The 18,705-nt window shown below is 35.0% G+C and overlaps 1 protein-coding gene across 17 annotated transcripts in view; it reads left to right on the top strand.

Moving 5' to 3' along the window:
- DCDC1 (doublecortin domain containing 1) overlaps positions 1-18,705 on the top strand; it is a 466,050-nt gene that overhangs the window by 377,542 nt on the left and 69,803 nt on the right. For 12 of the 17 annotated variants that reach the window (XM_059931315.1, XM_059931310.1, XM_059931313.1 and 9 more), the window contains 4 exons: positions 1,173-1,296; positions 11,495-11,676; positions 13,689-13,787; positions 17,132-17,231. In XM_059931315.1, the coding sequence (XP_059787298.1) occupies positions 1,173-1,296; positions 11,495-11,676; positions 13,689-13,787; positions 17,132-17,231 (505 nt within the window). Of the gene's footprint in view, positions 1-1,172; positions 1,297-2,416; positions 2,506-11,494; positions 11,677-13,688; positions 13,788-17,131; positions 17,232-17,613; positions 17,983-18,705 lie in introns of those variants that run through there. The other 5 variants (XM_059931321.1, XM_059931322.1, XM_059931324.1 and 2 more) reach the window with 5 other exon arrangements.

The raw sequence follows: 18,705 nt of genomic DNA, 5'->3' as shown, positions 1-18,705 counted from the left end.
CTCTTAATAAATAAGCATTTAACATTATAAATTTATCTTTGAATATAATTCTAAATGTATTCTTTAAGTTTTCATGATTATTATTTTCATTGCTTGCTAAATAGGTATTGATCATGTCATTTTTCTCCCCTTGTCTGGTATAATAGTATTTTGGGAGAGAGAGTGTGTTTTTAAAATTATCTTGTGGTTGAAATTGTGCAATTTAAACTTTCATTTATATCTAATTTTGTGTCATTTGCCTCAAAGTGTAGCTTGTTCAATTTTTATTTTAAAACTGTATTGAAGTTTAATTTGTTAGTGTGTGGAAATATTACAATGTTTCAAGGATTATTGAGAAAGACACATTTTCTGTTAACAGACTAAAATGTCTATAAGTAAATGGTCATACTTACATTTACTAGTTTTAGCAGTCAAGTATTTTATGTCCTTACTTGTTACTTAAAAAAAGTTACCTACATCTGTGACTCTATTTCTGTTTTGTAAATAAGTTCATTTGTACCAGTTTTTTAGATTCCTCATATAAGTGGTACAAGGGGGGAAGGGGTGAAGGGGGAATAAATTGGGAGACTGGGACATTGACATATACACACTACTATATATAAAAAAAATAACTAATAAGGACCTACAGCATAGCACAGGGAACTCTACTCAATACTCTGAAATGGTCTATATGGGAAAAGAATCTAAAGAAGAGTGGATATATGTATATGTAAAACTGATTCACTTCGCTGTACACCTGAAACTAACACAACATTGTAAATCAACTATACTCCAATGAAAATTTTTAAAAATTTACCTAGTAGTTCATAATCTGTTGGTGATGTAATGACGTCTCCCACAGTGATTATGTATATGTTGGTTTCTCTTTAAATGTCTAAGAAGTTTTGGTTGATTTTTTTTCTGTTAGTATTGTTATTTATGTCATTGTTATTATAAATTGACTGTTATTCTACTTTGCCTTCTGCCTCAGATTCCACTGTCTATTATCCTAATTTTTAAAAATGTATTCTTTCATTAAAAATTACTTTTACTTATGCCTCTTGTACACAGTAAATTATCAGATTTGGGTTTTAATTCAAACTGAGTTCTTGCCTACCTAATAAGAAGTACTCAATGAATATTTTAAAGTGATAACCTTGCTAAATTCCTTTTTGTCTTTTATTTTGTTTTAGGTGGGCCATAAAACATGAAGGGACTGGTAAGCCAGGCCAGTGGAAACATTCCAGAGTTGAAAATCCTCTCTGGAATAAGCTTACCTACATGTGGCCAGTCCTTCCCAGTGGCCAACTTAATGAGGTTGTACTGCTTAGTATAAGACATCATTGTTGAGCCTTATTTTAAGTACCAGTATGTGGTCAATGTGTGTGAAAATTTCCATGAAGTTTTTGATTTGCAGTTGTTAGGTGCAAGTGATCAACTGATGCTGTTGTTCTATCAATTAATTAGAAAGATGCCTTTAAGTCATCCAATATGGAATGGATATGGAATTTATTTCTTCTTGTAGTCTGTCATATTTTGCTTTATATATTTTGAAATTTAGTTCTAGACACACGCATGTTCAGAAATATTATATCACCCTGGTGAATTGAAACTTTTATCATTATGTAGACTCTCTCTAGCTCTAGTAAAATTTTCAATTATCCAATACGAATAGAAGTATCTCAGCTTTTTTTGTTGTTGTTATTTGCCTTATATATCTTCTTTCTATCCTTTTACTTTTTATATTTGTATATTCTTCTGTTTTAGGGGGACTCTTCAGTAATCAGCATATAGTTAATTTTTAAAAATGGTCAGACAATCTTCATTTCTAAACCAAAGGATTTAGTCTTTTCTATCTATTGTAATGACATATATATTTGGATTATTATCTGCTTTTTCTCTGTTTCATTTTTCTCCATTCTTATATTCTTTTAGGTTAATATTTTTTCTCGTATTTTTCCCATTTACTAGATTGGAAATTATATCCTTTATTTCCATTTTTTTTGTTATTACTTTGAACATGTTAGCTTGCATATGTAAATGATAAAAATCTAAAGTTAACAAATATACTTACTCTTATCTCAAATAATTGAGAACATTAGAATGCTTTAACATCAGTTGTCTGATTTGTAACTTATACACTATTATTGTCATCTATTTTAGTTTTATCTTTAAAAAATTTCCACAAGATATTAACATTGTTGTATGTGGTTAATATTAATTTAGATTTACTCCTAATTTTTTCTCTTTCTTCTTTTAAGTCCTTGTTATATCTCAGTCCTTCCAACTGGGGTTACTTTCCTTTTGCCTAGTATACCCTTCTTTTAGTTTTTGGTAGCAAACAGTTTTTACTTATCTTAGATTACTTACAAATTTATTTTTAATTTTACTTTTACTAAGTGAACTTAGTCTTTTATTTTGCCCTCATTCACGTAAGGTATTTTCACTTAGCAAACTGAAGACATCATCACTGACTTTGCTGTTTTTGAGGAGTCAGCTATCATTCTGAATATTCTTCTTTTGAAGGTAATCTGTCTTTTCTCCCTGACTGCTTTTAAAATCTTCTCTCTTCTTTGGGTCTCTTCAGTTTTATCATTATATATTCAAGAAGGGATTTCTTTTTATTTTTCCTGCTCAAGGTTCTTGAATCTGTAGATTGATATCTTGCATCATTTCTGAAAAATTATCACCCGTTATATTTTCAAGTATTATCTCTCTTATCCCCTCTGTTCTTTATAGAAAACTCTGATTAGGTGTATGCTAGACCTTCTCATTTTGACCTTCATGTCTCTTAACCTCTCTTTTATATTTTCCATTTCCTTGCCTCTTTATGATGTATTTTTGGATCATATTTTCAGACATTTCTTTCAGATTATTAATTTTCTCTTCATCTTTATCTAATGTGCTTTAAACTCCAAGTGAGGTCAGCCCACGGTATGAATTCTTAATGAAGATTATTTTTTCTTCCACACAGAGAAAATGTTTGAGGTGGTCTATTTTACTTGCAACCACTGAGAGTTATTGTCTCTGGTTTGCCTTTTCAATGAAATTTATCCTTTTGTGGTTCTTGTTTTATGAGAGGAGAGGGTCTCCTGTTAGACTTCCTACCTTGGCTGGGCCCTGAAATTTGTCTCCTGCACCCTTCCCCTCAAGACCATGGAAACAGAATTTTGCTGGGTTTGGAAAATTCCGTCAAGATAAAGATCCAGCTTCAGCACTCTGTTTACCTCTCTGGGTCTCTAGTATGTCTTGCTTTATTGCTAGGTCAGCGATATGTTCCAAAAGATTTTTTAAAAATATTTTATCCTGGTTTTTAAAAAATATTTTATCCTGATTTTTTAAGTTGTTTTGTCAAATTTTCTGGTCTCAATCAAGTTTTTTCTTTCCCTTTAAATCACAATTCTCTATGTGTCCTCAATGATTGAATCAATGAGTCTCAGCACTTTAGGGGAAGGACAGATGGAGTCATTCCAGCTGAAACCAAGAAGTCATTGTTTAGAGCCCCAAATATGCCCTAATATTTAGACTGTAGTGAAACAACAGTCTAGAAATCTGAGGCTTTTTTTTTTTAGAGAGAAATGAGCTCTTCAAAATACCAGAGGCAAAAAAAATACCAGAGGCTGTGGTTTGGGTAGCCTGAGCCAGTAGCTAGATGAATTATATGCCTAAGACTCAGGGTTTGCAGCATAGTGAGAGCCAACATGGAGCCAGGGGTGGAGGGGTGGCACAGAGACAAATAGGCCCAGCATAGGCCAAGAAAAAAAACTGTGAGTTGTGCTAATTGTAGGCTTTTCTTCAGAGGTTTAGGAAGGCTAAAACCTAGAGAACAGAAAGGATAGCTTACTTCTCAACTGGAGGTGAACAGGTATCAGCAGGTTGCCCAGTATCCAAAGAGGATAAGAGCACATCCTTAGAGATCTTTGAGGATCAAGGACAAGTACCACATATAGACCATGAACCCCTTTTCCCAGTGGTACATGGTTTATTGAACTTTCATCTATGCCCAGAAACCACACTGAGGAAGGGGAAAGGAAGGGTATATCCTTGAAAAGAAATAACAGTTCTGATAAGAAGTTTGAACGTTTAATTTGACTCAATATGTATCCAAAAGTACAGAGCTAAAAACTAGACAAAAAGGCTTTTCCAAATTGGCAGAAATGGGGACACTTCCAATTGGAATATTAAGTTTCCCACCTGCCTGGATGTGGACAGGCATGCCTCATAAGGAAGTGTACTTTCTTATACAGGGAAAGAGAACAATTTATAATTATTGTAGACTTCACAGATATTGTGCTTACATTTTTTTTCAGCCTCAGTATACAGGTAAAGTAATTCAGTTAACTAATTAATTGACTTAAATGATGAATGGTAATTATATTAGGAAATCTAACTTAACCATATTCCTTTTAACATTTACCTTTTAAAACAATAAAATTTTGGCTAATAGTCTAGAATTTGACAACTAAATGATCTTAGGAATGAAAATGGAGTGCCCCACAGTTCTCTAGCCATTCAAACAGAACAGTAGCTTTTGGTGAAATGGTTAAGAAGTCACTGTACTCCAACAAAACCCTGGCTTTGACTTGTAAACCGAACAGAAAGGACTAAGGCACTAAATTAGCTAAAGTGAGAAAAATAGACCATGTATTTCAAAATGACTCAGCCTAAGAATTCTCTTATTTCTTGAAATGTTTGAGGAAGAGAAGAAAACACTTACCAAGCAGAGAACAGAGACAGTTCTCATTCAAATTCAATGCACTCTACTTGACTGCAAGTCTGGATTCATCTTATGTGAAGGAACCATATTTTCTTCCAGCCCCACTTCCACATAATTGACTTTTTAAGCAAAAAGATGATCTTATCTATGTATAATTAAGCACAATTAACTTTTTCTTGGAAAGACTTTACATATAAATAGACTGTAATTAGGAAATGTGATATATTGTGGGATTCAGAATACTTTGATCATTATAAGCATATATGTTAATTTTATTCCAGATTTAATCTACCAACTTTATTACTTATCTAACCACTATTTATTATATATTTAGGCAATGCAGACAAAACAAGAAAGGAGATAGACATGGTCCCTACCTTCATGGAGCTTACAGTTTAAGAAGTATAGGCTGTGTGTCAAAAAGGAAGGAACCAGAAAAGGACAAAGGCAAACTCTGTGAATAAAGGACAAAGAAGGGAGAGAAAGAAGAACTCACAGAAAAAGTTTGGTGTCCCATCTCAAGGCTGTTTGCTGAGCCAGTTTGTTCAGTCAGACAGTTAGTATGAGGAAAGTTAGCTAGGCTGATTGTCTGAATGGGCTTGAAAATTAAGTAAAAATATTGAATCTAAAAAAGCTATCTAAGAAACACTACCCTGAGTGAGATTCAAAGTCTCCTGCTAATTCCTTGACTAGAACTTTTCAAAAGAGAATGATGACCAAGGGAAGATTTCAGGAAATATGTACAATGAGAATTATTTTTGTGGTGACTCAGAGTACATTAATACCAAACTATTTACCTCTCTCAGTGGTGGCAGCTGATTTCACCTTTTTCTTCTTCTTAAATATTATTCATTCTAAAAGGCAATTGATGTTATGTTTTATGAGCAAATAAGATTTCATGTATCTTGGTACATCAGTATTTTAAAAATATGTTAAAACCACAAGTTTAATGAATTATTTTGGTTAATTCTGTGACTAACTTCACTGGAATAATTTCTAGAAACTCAGGTTATTTGTCACCCTTATAGGAGAAGTTGTAAATTGAGAAGTTGTACTTCTTAACATTTAATGGTAAAATGCAATGGATTTTCATATTCAAGGATGAAATCATTGCAAAAAGTGAATCTAAAAAGACTTAAAATTTTAGAATGAGCCACTGGATAGTGATTTTAATCTCTCTAAATTACTGAAGTAAAATATATCTATTTGGAGGGGCCCATGTTAAACAAAGCATGTTAAAAGTACATATTTTATTAATCTGTTAAGAGATGATGATAGCTAGTTGTCAGTATGAAGGGAGGAAAAGGAGATGTAGGAAGGCCCGAGAGAAAAAATTGAAGAATCTATTCATTTATTAATAATAAATAGATAAGGGAGGGCCAATTTGACTAAGAAATTCAGATCACTGGTTAAGAGCTGAGCTCCCAAAAGAAGCACAAGCTGCCTCTGGTTGTGAGAGAGAGATGAAAAGGAAAAAGCAGAATTATCAACGTAAGGGAGCACCACAGCTCATCAAGGTCTGCTGACCATGCAGCTGTGCCGCGGAATAGTGTGAACACGTAGAAAACCAAAATGAAATGAATGGGAACATTAGAATTCCAATGGAGAAAATGGAAGGAAAGGAAACAGCACTCTAGTCAGTTTAATCCATGTTTTTGTTGTCCTTCATTATCCTGACACCATATTTCTCTATTTCTATGAAAGACAATGTAAAAGTGCCTTAAACATTAGAACAAGGTTTGAGGTAGCTTGAAAGAACTGCCAGTGATAGCTCATACATTTGGAAAGTTTGGAAACTCATGATAATTTTTCATCTCTTTGGATTGAGTTTCTGTGATGTCATGTTAAAAAGAGAAGACTCTTGGCATTCATTCATCTAACTGGAACGCAAAGGAAGCCATCTGAAATCAGCAGTGCTGCGGTGGTGTTAAAGCCACTGTCTGCAGTGGTTACCACCTGTTATGAGACACGTTTAGTAAGTGAAAGGGTCTAAAAATAACTAGGAGCTAAGATAGCACATTTCAGATAAAGTCATCAGAGTTATGGCATGTTTAGGATATTGAAAAACAATCTTAGTACTGCATCTTAACTCTATGAACTCAGACTGAGTTCTCACAGACTAAGCTCAAGGGAGAATTGCCTTTCCCTTCCGTGGTTCCGAAAGAAAGAAAAAGGGGAAATATTAGCTATTTTACACCAAGACGTCAATGTGGCAGTCATTTTTTAATGAGAAGACTGTTCTTCTTTCTCCTCCACCAGTTCAACCCTTGCTACATGATGGTTGTCTAAAACTAGTACAAATGTTGATTTGCTCTGAATTGCTTAATATTTTTGTTGTGGAAGAATTACAGGTCCGTCTTGAACTTACTTCTTGAAGAATTATACAACTCCACTCTTCCACCACCACTCATATTAAGTAAAACCCTTATACCCTTATAGGAAAGTTTCAAATGAAAATATACAATGTTTGTCATAACCTTTGGTATTTCTTCTCAGTAACAGAAGTAAGGGAAAGTGACCCCATGTTTCTCCATTCATAATAATAGACACATATCTAAATAAATACTACCCTCTGCAGTTTAAATTCTATTCAGGTAAAAGGTTCTCAGTGAAGGTCAAGAATACAGTAAAACTTCATTAATTCAAATTTTGCTTATTTAGAAGTAAAATAAGTTAGACTCATGGTATGCCACTATTATGAACACATTTACTAAGCAAAATATTATACAAAAATTAAAAAGGAAAAAGCATTAGACTGAAAAACACTCACTCATGAGAGTTTTAAACATTTATTTATATCGCTTTTCTCCTAATTAAATGCAATTAATGTTATTTACTGACTCATCTTGCAAACAAATTAGAACATTATAATTAGATACCATTTCAGAAGATTTAATCTTCACAACTTTCAGATATTTTTTATATTTATTTAAAACACATTTCCTTGAACTATATGATTGTTGAGTATAATTGCAAGATTCTAATAGCTTTTCAAGGGAATATAAATTAATAAATTATTACTTACTGTACTAGCTTTAAAAAAATGTTCTCCCCTTCCGTAAGCTAAAGCCCATGTGTCTTGGTCTGTACTGGTCTAACATGCCAGCACATCTCCCCAACCCCTGTGTATCTTTATCTTGGTCATGTCAGAAGGACACTGACAGGACACTAGGACCACCTCTGCAGTGATTGCCTGAACTTTTTGCCTGCCCAATATGGCTCCCCCTTTTTGGAGGTATTGGTACCTATATCCCCTTTAGGAAATTTCCTCTATTTTTAGTTCATGTGGATTATGGTGTCTTTGCTTAGGGTCCTCAGAAAGAGGAGCCTGAGGCAAATGGCTTATGTGCTACTACTTAGGGAGTGCAGTCCCAGGGAGCAAGAGTAAGGGACAAGCAGAGAAGGAAGAAAAGCCAGTATAAGAATGTGCTATCAAGCTGTCCTCCAAGGAGCCTTTTAAACAGTGTTCTTACGAGAGTTTCTCCTGGAGAAGAAAGAGGGAAGAATTTCTCCATCAGCTTCTGTCTCTCTTTGGTCAAAGGTTTGCCCAAGGTTACAGAACTGGAGTGGTGGGTTAAAGATTCAAATGCAGGAAGTCTGGCTCTAGAGCCCTTGGCCATTCATCAGATGGTCTCATAAATGTTAGTCATTGATAAGAACTAAGGAGAAAGTAGAAGCAAGGATAGCGGGCAGGGCAGGGTTTGGAAATTTTCAGTTGACAAGGGATGTGGCTTCACTGAGGTGATACTTGAGTAAAGACCTGAAGATCAATCAGATCTCTAGGAAAAGAGCCTTCCAGGAAATGCATAGAACCTGAGATGCTGTGTCTGATGGATAATGAAATAAATGTGGCAGCAGCAGTGTGAGTGAGGGGAGAGCAGCAGGACATAAGGCCAGAGAGAAGAGAGGGGGTACAGATCATGCAGGGCCTTGGGCCATTGTAAGACCTTTGGCTCTTACTCCAAGATGGGAAGCCATTGACAGGTTAGGAGCAGAGAAGTGATATGCTCTGACTGAGTATTAATAGAATCATTAGGATAATAGTGCAAAAAGGGGCTAAGGTAGGAGCAGGAATAAGCAGTTATAAGCCTTTTGCAATCTCTAGGTGAGAGAAACTAGTGTCTTTGTCCGGGGTGGTGGGAGTGGAGGTGATGAAGAGTAGTTGGGCCCTTGATATATTTTGAAAGTGGAAGCAGGTTCTGCTGATGGATTAAGTAAGAAATAAGTAACTAAATAAATAATTAGAAAAGGCCCTATATTGAGAAATTTGAAAAGATATTTTGACTAACTCATGGGCTAATGAAGAAATCCTAATGAAAATTTTAAAAGGAAATATTTAGAACCAAAGAAAAATATGTGAGATGCAGCTAAAGCATACTTGAAGGAAATTTACAACCTTAAATATTTATATTAAAAGAGAAGAGAGACTAAAATTTAATAATTAAGTATCCAACTCGAGAAGTTAGGAAAATAACAACAGAATGCACTCAAAGAATTAGAAGGAATTATCAATAGTTAGAGGAGAAATCGATATAACATATGATAAGTATAAAACAGAACCAACAGAGTCAAAAAATTGGTTCTTTTAAAATATTAATAAAATGTATATACTTGGCCAAACTGATCAATAAAAAAAAAAGCAAAGGCAAATAATATTAGGAACAAAAAAAAAGATATAAGTATAGATGCTGAGAAATTAATAAAAGGATATTATAAGTAAATTTATGTTAATAAATATAACTTAAAATAAATAAAATGGCCAAATTCCTGGACAAAAGTAATTTAACAGAATAGAATCAAGAAGAAATAGAAAGCCTGAATAGTCCAATAATCACAGAAAAAAATAGAATCAGTAGTTAAAAATCTCCCCACGAAGAGAACACCATTACCAAATAGTTTTATTGGCAAATTCTACCAAACATATAAGAAACAAAATTTAGAATATTACAAAAGAAGTAACACTTCCCACCTCATTTCATGAGGCTAGGATAAACTTGATACCAAACCTTGATGAGGATAGTTTAAGAAAATTACATGTTAATATCATTTATGAACATACAAGCAAAAATCCTAAAGAAAATATTAGCAAATTAAATACAGCAATCTGTAAAAAAGATAATACACTGTGACCAATTTGGATTGATCCAGGAATGCAAGATAAGCTTAAAATTTAAAAAAATTAATGTAACTAATATATAACCAATGAAAGGATAAATAATAATATGAGCACATCTCAATAAATGTAGGAAAAAGAACTTTACATACCTCCACATACATTCAAGAAAAAAAATCTTAACAAAATGGGATTGATAGGAAATTACTTAACCTGCTACAGAGTATTGCAGTCTTAAACAGACTTTAAAAAAACTAATTGAGCTGTTTCTTAAATGTATATGACATGGTAAAGGGCCAACAAGAGCCAATTTCCAAAGAAGAATAATAAGGTAAGGGTACTTGCCCTGCCAAATATCAAGATTTACCAGATACAATCAACACAGTATGGTACTGGACAGGGAGAGAGAAATTGACAAATGGAAGAAAATAGAACACACAGAAACAGACCCACACTTAAATGGAGGTGTCATATTTTATAAGATGGTTACTGCATATTAATGCGAGAGTAATTGCTGCCAGGACAAAAGAAAGAAGAGAGAGAGAGAGAGGAGAGAGAGAGAGAGAGAAAGAAAAGAAAGAAAGAAAGAAAAAGAAAGAAAGAAAAAGGAAGGAAGGAAGAAAGGAAAGGAGGAAAGAAGGAAAGAAAGGAAGGAAGAGAGGGAAGGATGGAGGAAGGAAAGAAAGACCTTGGACCTTGCCTAACATCATCTCTGATCATCCCTTCCCTCATTTAATCTCCTTCCACAAATGTCTATTTCTGTGAATGGCAATACCATTTACCCAGTTGCCCAAGCTACAGACCTGGGAGCCATCCTTGCCTCTTTTTACTCCCTGAACATCATGTTCTATTAATTCTCAAGTTTGATACATACACTGTCCCATCCTTTTACCCTTCCTTTACTGCACTAACTCCTACTAAGACTTCCGATCTCTTACATGGCATTTCTGAGTTAGGTTCTACTCAGTGGTCCCATCACACCTTGTACACTGTTGTTATTATACTCACGTTATTGCAATTGCCAGTTTATTTCTAGGTAAGTTTCTGAGCATTCCCTAGAAATTCCTCGACTATGAGTATCCAGTCTTGTTCATAGTTTAATTTCCAGTGTCTAGCACTGTGCCTGGAATATAGGAAACAATTATTAAATATTTGGATAATGCATGAATTAATAACTAAATAAATGTGTGAATGATGGCTACAAAGTAACCAAATTCTACAACTGAAATACCTGAAATTTGTTTAAGCTTTATCATTCACTCATCTCACTCTGTTTTTTAAGTGTTCCCCAAACAGATTTAGTTTAAGACAATATTATTTCGGGTTGTAAAACCACTTTTCATACATTCTTCCTTTCTTCACATTGATTAGAGATATTTTATACAGGAGCAAAAAACATTCCAAATTAATTCAGTTCTGTATTTCCAGAATGATGTTTCTCTGAAAGAGAATAAATCTTCCATGTCGTAACACAGCACAGGTTGTACATACATTTTAAAAATTGCTATCTTTCCTCTTTATTAAAATAAAACATTAAATTGTCTGGAACATCTTTAGGTGCCCAATACGTGTTTGATGAATGAATAAAAGATTAAAGGTATAAGCAAGTGTGCTTATTTTTTTATATATAGGAATGACTCTTCCTATTCATTTATTATCAATTTTCTTGTCATTTCTTTCTGAAGGAGTTTGATTGGCCAATAGAAGGGCTGCTTCTTCCAAACAGTCCTCCCACGAAGAAACCCATCTCTAAGACACTGGAGCAATATGTCCCTGTGAGACTCAGAGTTTTGCGGAATGGAGACAAGAACAAAACCAGAGCCCTTATTATAATCAGTCCAGACATCTCACCTAGGCGGAAAACGCAGTAAGAACAACTTGTTCATTTTTTGCATCAAGCATACTTTCTAATTTCTACAGATTTTTGTCTTCTTGATTACAGATGTTTTTCTGGGGGAATTTTGTGTTTATTCTTTAAAAAGGGCTCCCATATTGATATTTGGAGGTAAAAATAGATACTAAAATTCATTTAGTTTCTATGTTAGGAACTTAATTTGAACAATGGTGACTTAGACTGGCCATGAGAGAACATGAGTTAGAAATAAGTAGTTCTGATAAAAAAAGTTTTATGATCAATATCTATTTTGAATTAGCATTATTGTTTGGGTTTATTAATGTATTTTGAAATAAATGAGCTAATAAATTGCTTCTTAAATCTAATTTTGTAATTTCTTATTTAAGTTAGTATTTACTTTGTTATTATTTGCATTATTTAAGTTATTACACACAATTATTTACATATAGATCTTTGGAATATTTAATGAACAAATATAGTTCTCATATAAAACTTTACATAATTTATATCCTTGCCTTGGAATAACATTTTAAAAGTTTACCATCCTAGAAAAGCATCGATCTGCCCTTTAGCTTACGTTATGAGGTTGGAATAAAATCTTCCCAAACACCCAGTATTTCTCCAACATTGGAGAAAGTCACCTGCTGTATTTTCATTACATTTTATGACAAAAGGAATCATAGATCAGGGCAAAACTCTGATGTAAAGAATGAATTAAACACATTGTTTCTCATATTATTAGCTGTGATATTACCTCTTGACCTTTCTTTTGAGATGTTTAGAATATTTGAGGCTGCTGATAATAGTTTAATATTACTTTCTTCACATTGATTAAATATACTTCATACATCACTGAACAATGAGTAACATTCAGATCGGCTGTCCACTGAACTGCCTATAAAGATGATAAAGTAAAAAATTAATCTCCAAAGTAAATTCAACCCTGAAATTGAAATCTTTGACGCATACATTTCATAATTAGCTCATTCTACTAGACGTAAAATGTGAGGGTAATGCCCTTAAAGTAGTATATGACTTTTTTTTTAACGTGAAAAATTAACAAGTAATTTCTGTCCCTTCCTATCTTTATGTGTCTCAAAATTATATAGAGATTTAATCTGATCAATTTTATGTTTTAAAATGCATGATTCAATCAGGTAATCCAAACGTAATTGAGAGATTTGTTAATTTGGACAGCTATTCTAGTAAAGAGTATGTGAAACTCTCTGCTAAGTTCACGGAACAGTGTGTCCTGGTTAATCAAATATTCACTTTGTTCTCTACATGAATTAATTATTCCCAAATAATTAAAATACACTGGCATACATTTGACATCAAAACTCTACTAACTATAGTTTAATTTTTCTTGGCTGATTCAGAAAATTTTCTACAGGATCATCAATAGCATTCCCCACACCTTCCCCCCAACCTTTATGTAAGTTCTGGTAACAGAAGATTTAAATAGGGAGTGTTTTGGCTAACATTACATTTGAACACTACATCTTTCATTTAATAAAATATAAAGATTCTAAAAATACACAATTCTTTCTTACTTGAAAATTTGAATGATGTATATTCCAATCTTTTTCTATGATCGTCATTAATTTTTTATTAAAAACATTTTTAGGTTTGGATTGATAACTGAAACAGTATCTGAGTAATATATGAATAAACATATAAATATGAACAGTATATGAATAAAACATCAAAGGCAAAATGAATGTAATCTGCATTTTCTTCAAAGTTGATAAATTCACATCTCAGAGTGTTCAACATTATTGGAAAAGGATTCAGATATTGAAAATTTATTTTCTTGTATACATTGTTCATAGTATAAATGTTTGTGAATTTTAATATTTAATTGTGATAGTATTTGAAACCCTATTTTTTTAAGAAAGGCATTTTTTTTAGAGTAAATAATGATAAATTAAAACCTCATGATTTATTCACATACTTAAACAAGCTGAATGATAATTGACGATGTATACTGCCATATCAATCAAATCTTGGATCATTTTTTTCAGAAATGTTGACACTGAAAGGAAAGGGAATGTGAAAAATTATGTCACTAAATATTCTGAAACAGAAACAAACCAGACTGGATTTCACCAACTTTTGGAGAGGTAAATACTCCCCTAAATGCAAAGGTATATTCCATTCAAGTGCCTGAATGATTACGACACAAAATACATATGTACCTATATAAGAAAACAATTGTTAATATAGTGATTCTGGAGTTTTTAATCTGTGAAATATGTAAGCTATGAGTACATGATACCAATGCTAATTAATATGTTCTTCCCCCAAATTTCTAGGTCTGGTGATTTCCCCTAGCTTCTGAACTACCAACTCTGTAAATGTAAATTATCCCCATTAAGAAATATATATTTCACAATTTTACAGCACTTTGGTTTGAATTTGTTTGAACTGAGGGCAGGGTATTTACCTACTTTAAATCAATTTTTAAATGCCACTAATCTCTACCATATTTGTGAATTACATTATAATTTTTCTTTTCATCGATATTTTCCTACCCAAACAAGATTTATTCCCATAGAATTTGATAGCTGTTCAAAAGTAGAGCACCTGGTATAAACTTTTTCACAAAATATGTCTTGCTGAATATGAGAGTGTCATTTTATAGAATTTAAGGAAAATTATGCTATCCTTTAGTAATTTAATAATTCACTTTAGACAGTTTCGAGGATCTTTTGTTGTTGTTGATTCTTCCATCTGCAAAGCTGAAGGGAGACCTAACAGCGTAACAAGCCCCATTTAAAAATAATAGATACAGACCGTTTTTGTTGATATTTAAATTTGCAGGCAACATGGAGTATTGGAAAAACCAGTCCTGAGAAAACAAAGTCAGAGATAAGACTCTGCTTTTCTGGATACTCTGTAAATCCAAGCCACGTGGTTATCAGTCCTAACTCTTGGTGTGAGGGTCAAAGGACTTCATTTTTAGGACCCTTGCCCCCATGTGTTGGGCTGGCCAAAAAGTTTGTTTGGGTTTTTCTGTAACATCTTACGGAAAGACCCGAATGAACATTTTTGGCCAACCCAGTAACAGAGAAATCCTGAACTGCTCACTCAGTATCTCAGCCTCAGTTTCTTCCCTGTTATTCTATGATGATGCCCTCTCAGGAGGCCATATGATGTAGTAAGAGACCCAGAGAGTTTTAGGTTTGAATTTCAGCTTTTGTACTCACTAGCTTTGTGACCTTGGGCAAGGAACTTAATCTCCGGGCTCAGTTTCCTTATCTGTAAAATGGGCTTCTCAGAAAGGGTGTGAGAATTAAACGAGAGAGTAGACATGAAGTGCTTGCAGTGCGTGGTCCATTTTAATAATGTGTTGCTGACTTTTATGTGTCAGGCGCTTTACAGGTATTCACACATTTAATCTGTAAGATATCCCTATGAGATAAGTACTGTTACATCTGCCTTTTACTGATGGGGAAAATGAGGCTCAGAGAAGTTAAGTAACTTCTCCAAGGTTACACAGCCAATACATGAGAGGGCTAGAGTTTGAACCCAGGCAATTTGACTGCAGAGTACACATTCCTTATTAGGCACTTAAGAGCCAGTTCTTTTCTTCTCTCTCTGTTGATGTTGGCTGGCACATGAACTAGTTAGAGGAATTCAATACAGAGGAAACAGCTTATCCCGTTCTCTCCAACCCACCTACATGGGCCAGTTGAATTCAGCACTATTAAAATAGGGTTTCCAAAAAAAGAAGAAAGAAAAATCCACCAGCTTCCCCTTCACTTTACTCTCCCACTTGTCCTAAAACTGGTTACTCCCATAGTCCAAAATTCTCCGAGAAAAATGTGAGTGGGAGCAGGTTATCATGATTGTAACTCTCCTTAGGTCATGCTTGGATTTGGGGTGAGAAGCAGGAATTGGGTTGGGTCTTTGGGCAGCATCCAGAGAGAATTAAGCAAATCTTCTGGTTGGGGCTCAGTTCTCTTACACTTCTCCCTCCCACCCGCCCCACAATACCTCCACCCGACAATTCCTATGGATGAGAAACCCAGCCCAGTTCTCACCAGCCCATCAGCCTCCAGAGTTGTGACAGGAGAAGGAGAGACTTAATTCCCACTGGCTTATTTCCTTCTAAGACCTCTCAGAAAAATGGAGGGCCTAATTATCTGCTCAATTGCTTTATGCCATCTAAGGTAATAAAATTGAGAAATATTTTTCGTACAGCTGAGTCTTCTTGATGAGCATAAAGTCACTTCTAACTCATTTACTATAGACAGTACATTAATGTAAAACAGCATTCTTTAGGACACAACCCATCACTCTGTTTAGCTCTACTTCCCCTTCCCCAGAATTCCACCTCTTTACCTCTACCCTAAACTGACTATATAGATTCCAGCCTCTTCACCTCCAGCCCATCTTGCACTTTTCTGACAGTTAACTTTCTAAAAAGCAGATCTGACAACACCATACCTCTGCTATAATACCGTCAGTGACTTCCTGATACTTACGGGATAAAGGCCAGGTTCATTAGTCTGGCATCCTAAGTGCTTTCAGTTGGTTTCCATCTTCTTTACCAGCTTCATCTGGCTCTACCTCTTGTCCACAAACTCAGCTCCAGCCATATAAAACTTCTCTAAGTCCCGACCCTACTTGGTGAACTCCTGTTTATTCATCAAGGCCCACCCCGAATGCCACTTCCTTCCCTGAGGCTTCCCTGGAAGAATTCATTGTTTTTCCTCTGGGTCCTCACCTCCCTGGCCAGGTGCCTATGACAGCACCCACTAGTTCATATCACACTTCAGTTGCTGACCAGTCTCTCCCCGCTACTAGAGAAGGAGCCCTTCAGGAAACAAGGAAACTGTATCGTTCATCTCAATATCCACCAGAGCTTGTTTGGGGGGAAAAAATCACTGTTTAATGTTTAACTTGGCCAAAAATTCCTATTTGAAAGGGAGTTAAAGAGCTATATATAGGGATCACTTCTGGTGGAGAGAGATGAGGAACTGCTGGGTGATGGATGTAACTTTGGAGAGAGTAGAACTTCAACAGCAAAAGCTGAGGAAGGTGTTTAATGTAGAAGAGAGAACAAGAGAAAAGGCACACAAATAGGAAAGTGTAGGGGCATCCTGAGGAGTGAAAAATAAATAATGATGTGTTTTTTTGTTTTGTTTTTTTTGATTTGTTGATCATGCTTGGTACTGTGCTAAGCACATTTCATAATCAACCCTTAATCTTCACAGCAATCTTGCAAGGTAAGAAATTTAGGCTTAGCGAGCTTAAATAATTTACCCAGTCTTACAACTTGGAGAAGGAGAATGAGACTCAAAAGGGGGCTGCTGGTTTCCAGAGCGGATCTCTTGACTATCCCACAGTCCTGCTGAGCTAGTTGTTGTTAATGATCCAGGCCCGTGATTTCTTTTATTTCCTCTCTTCTCTGCTGGAAACTTTGCACGTGCAACATCAATTTTTGTGTCTCTTATTACAGGTGCACTGAAATTTTAAATTTACCTTCTGCAGCTCGGAGATTGTTCAGTGAAAAGGGGAAGGAAATCTTTGCCCTAAAAGACCTTCAAAGAGATGAAGTGGTAAAGACATGAGCGTGAAACTGGAAATATTAATATATTGATACTATTAAAAGGAAAGTGTTTTTAAATATAAGACTTCAAGCACCATTTTTTCCTCTTACTTTTTCTCAGAATTATCCTAATTCAGTAACCATCAGAAAGTAATAAGAATAGCTAATTGTTGAGCGCTTACTATGTGTCAGGCATGATTTTCAGGGCTGTATGTAATAGAACTCATTTAATGCTCATCACAACCCCTTTTATAAATGGAGAGGACCACGTTATTAACCACTTGTGGTTTCTGCCCTACTCTTTTAAGGGGGTAGATTCTGTATTCTTTTTGAGGCCTTCAAAATGTAGTTATTTAATGATTTCTTACTAAATGATTATTTTACCTTTTCAGAAAAAAAAATCATATCTAGTTTTTCACACACTCTATTTGGGAGGTTGGAGAAGGCTGAGAAGTGGAAGGACTTTAGCTGCCCAGCCTTTCCCCCGACTTATGGAATTTACGGTATCAGCTTGAGAAGAAAACCTGCCTTGATTGATGCCTGAAATTCTTTGAACAGAGAACCAAGCTTGCATCAAATTACCAGAACTTGACTCAGACTCTGAATGTAAAGACCCCTTGAAAGAGTCTTAAACCCAAGTACCAGTGACTAATAGCAGAGGCAGCATGGCAGAGTGGAGAGCCTCTGTTCTTGGAGTCTGGTAGATGGTGTTGTTTTTTTTTTTTAATTTATTTATTTTTATTTATTTATTTTTATTTTTGGCTGCATTGGGTCTTTGTTGCTGCACTTGGGCTTTCTCTAGCTGTGGCGGGCGGGGGCTGCTCTTCATTGCGGTGTGCGGGCTTCTTATTGCAGTGGCTTCTCTTGTTGTGAAGCATGGGCTCCAGGCGCGTGGGCTTCAGTAGTTGTGGCTCATGGGCTCAGTAGTTGTGGCTTGCGAGCTCTAGAGCTCTAGGCTCAGTAGTTGTGACCCACGGACTTAGTTGCTCTGTGGCATGTGGAATCTTCCCAGACCAGGGCTTGAACCCGTGTCCCCTGCATTGGCAGGTGGATTCTTAACCACTGCGCCACCAGAGAAGCCCTAGATGGTGTTTTGAATTCTAATTCTATCACTGCCAATTTTTCTGTTTGTTTGATTTTAATATTTTTGTTTTTCCTGCTGTGCTTATTCACTGTGTTATTTTAGAAAGAATTTAAGGTAGATGCATTAAAACATACGACACAAAAAGGTAAATTTAACTTAAAGATAAGTCGATGAGGTTACCAGGGCTAAGGGAGTATGCGTGAAAGGATGAGATGGACCCAGGAGTGATTGTTATAAAGACCTACATATTTGCTAGAAATGAATCTGTCAACTATTCTGAGCCACCGACATGAGGACTGAAACATGAACAGTTACATGATTAAGTATGTCCATGAGAGAAAAAGAACCCTCTTGATCAGAAAGAAGATATTTTTGAGAAAGTTTTCCCTAGGTCCACATA

The sequence above is a fragment of the Balaenoptera ricei genome, chromosome 8, assembly GCF_028023285.1.
Source record: "Balaenoptera ricei isolate mBalRic1 chromosome 8, mBalRic1.hap2, whole genome shotgun sequence".
Lineage (NCBI taxonomy): Eukaryota > Metazoa > Chordata > Mammalia > Artiodactyla > Balaenopteridae > Balaenoptera > Balaenoptera ricei.
The sequence above is the reverse complement of the archived record's forward strand: the minus strand, read 5'-3'. Positions and strand labels throughout refer to the sequence as shown.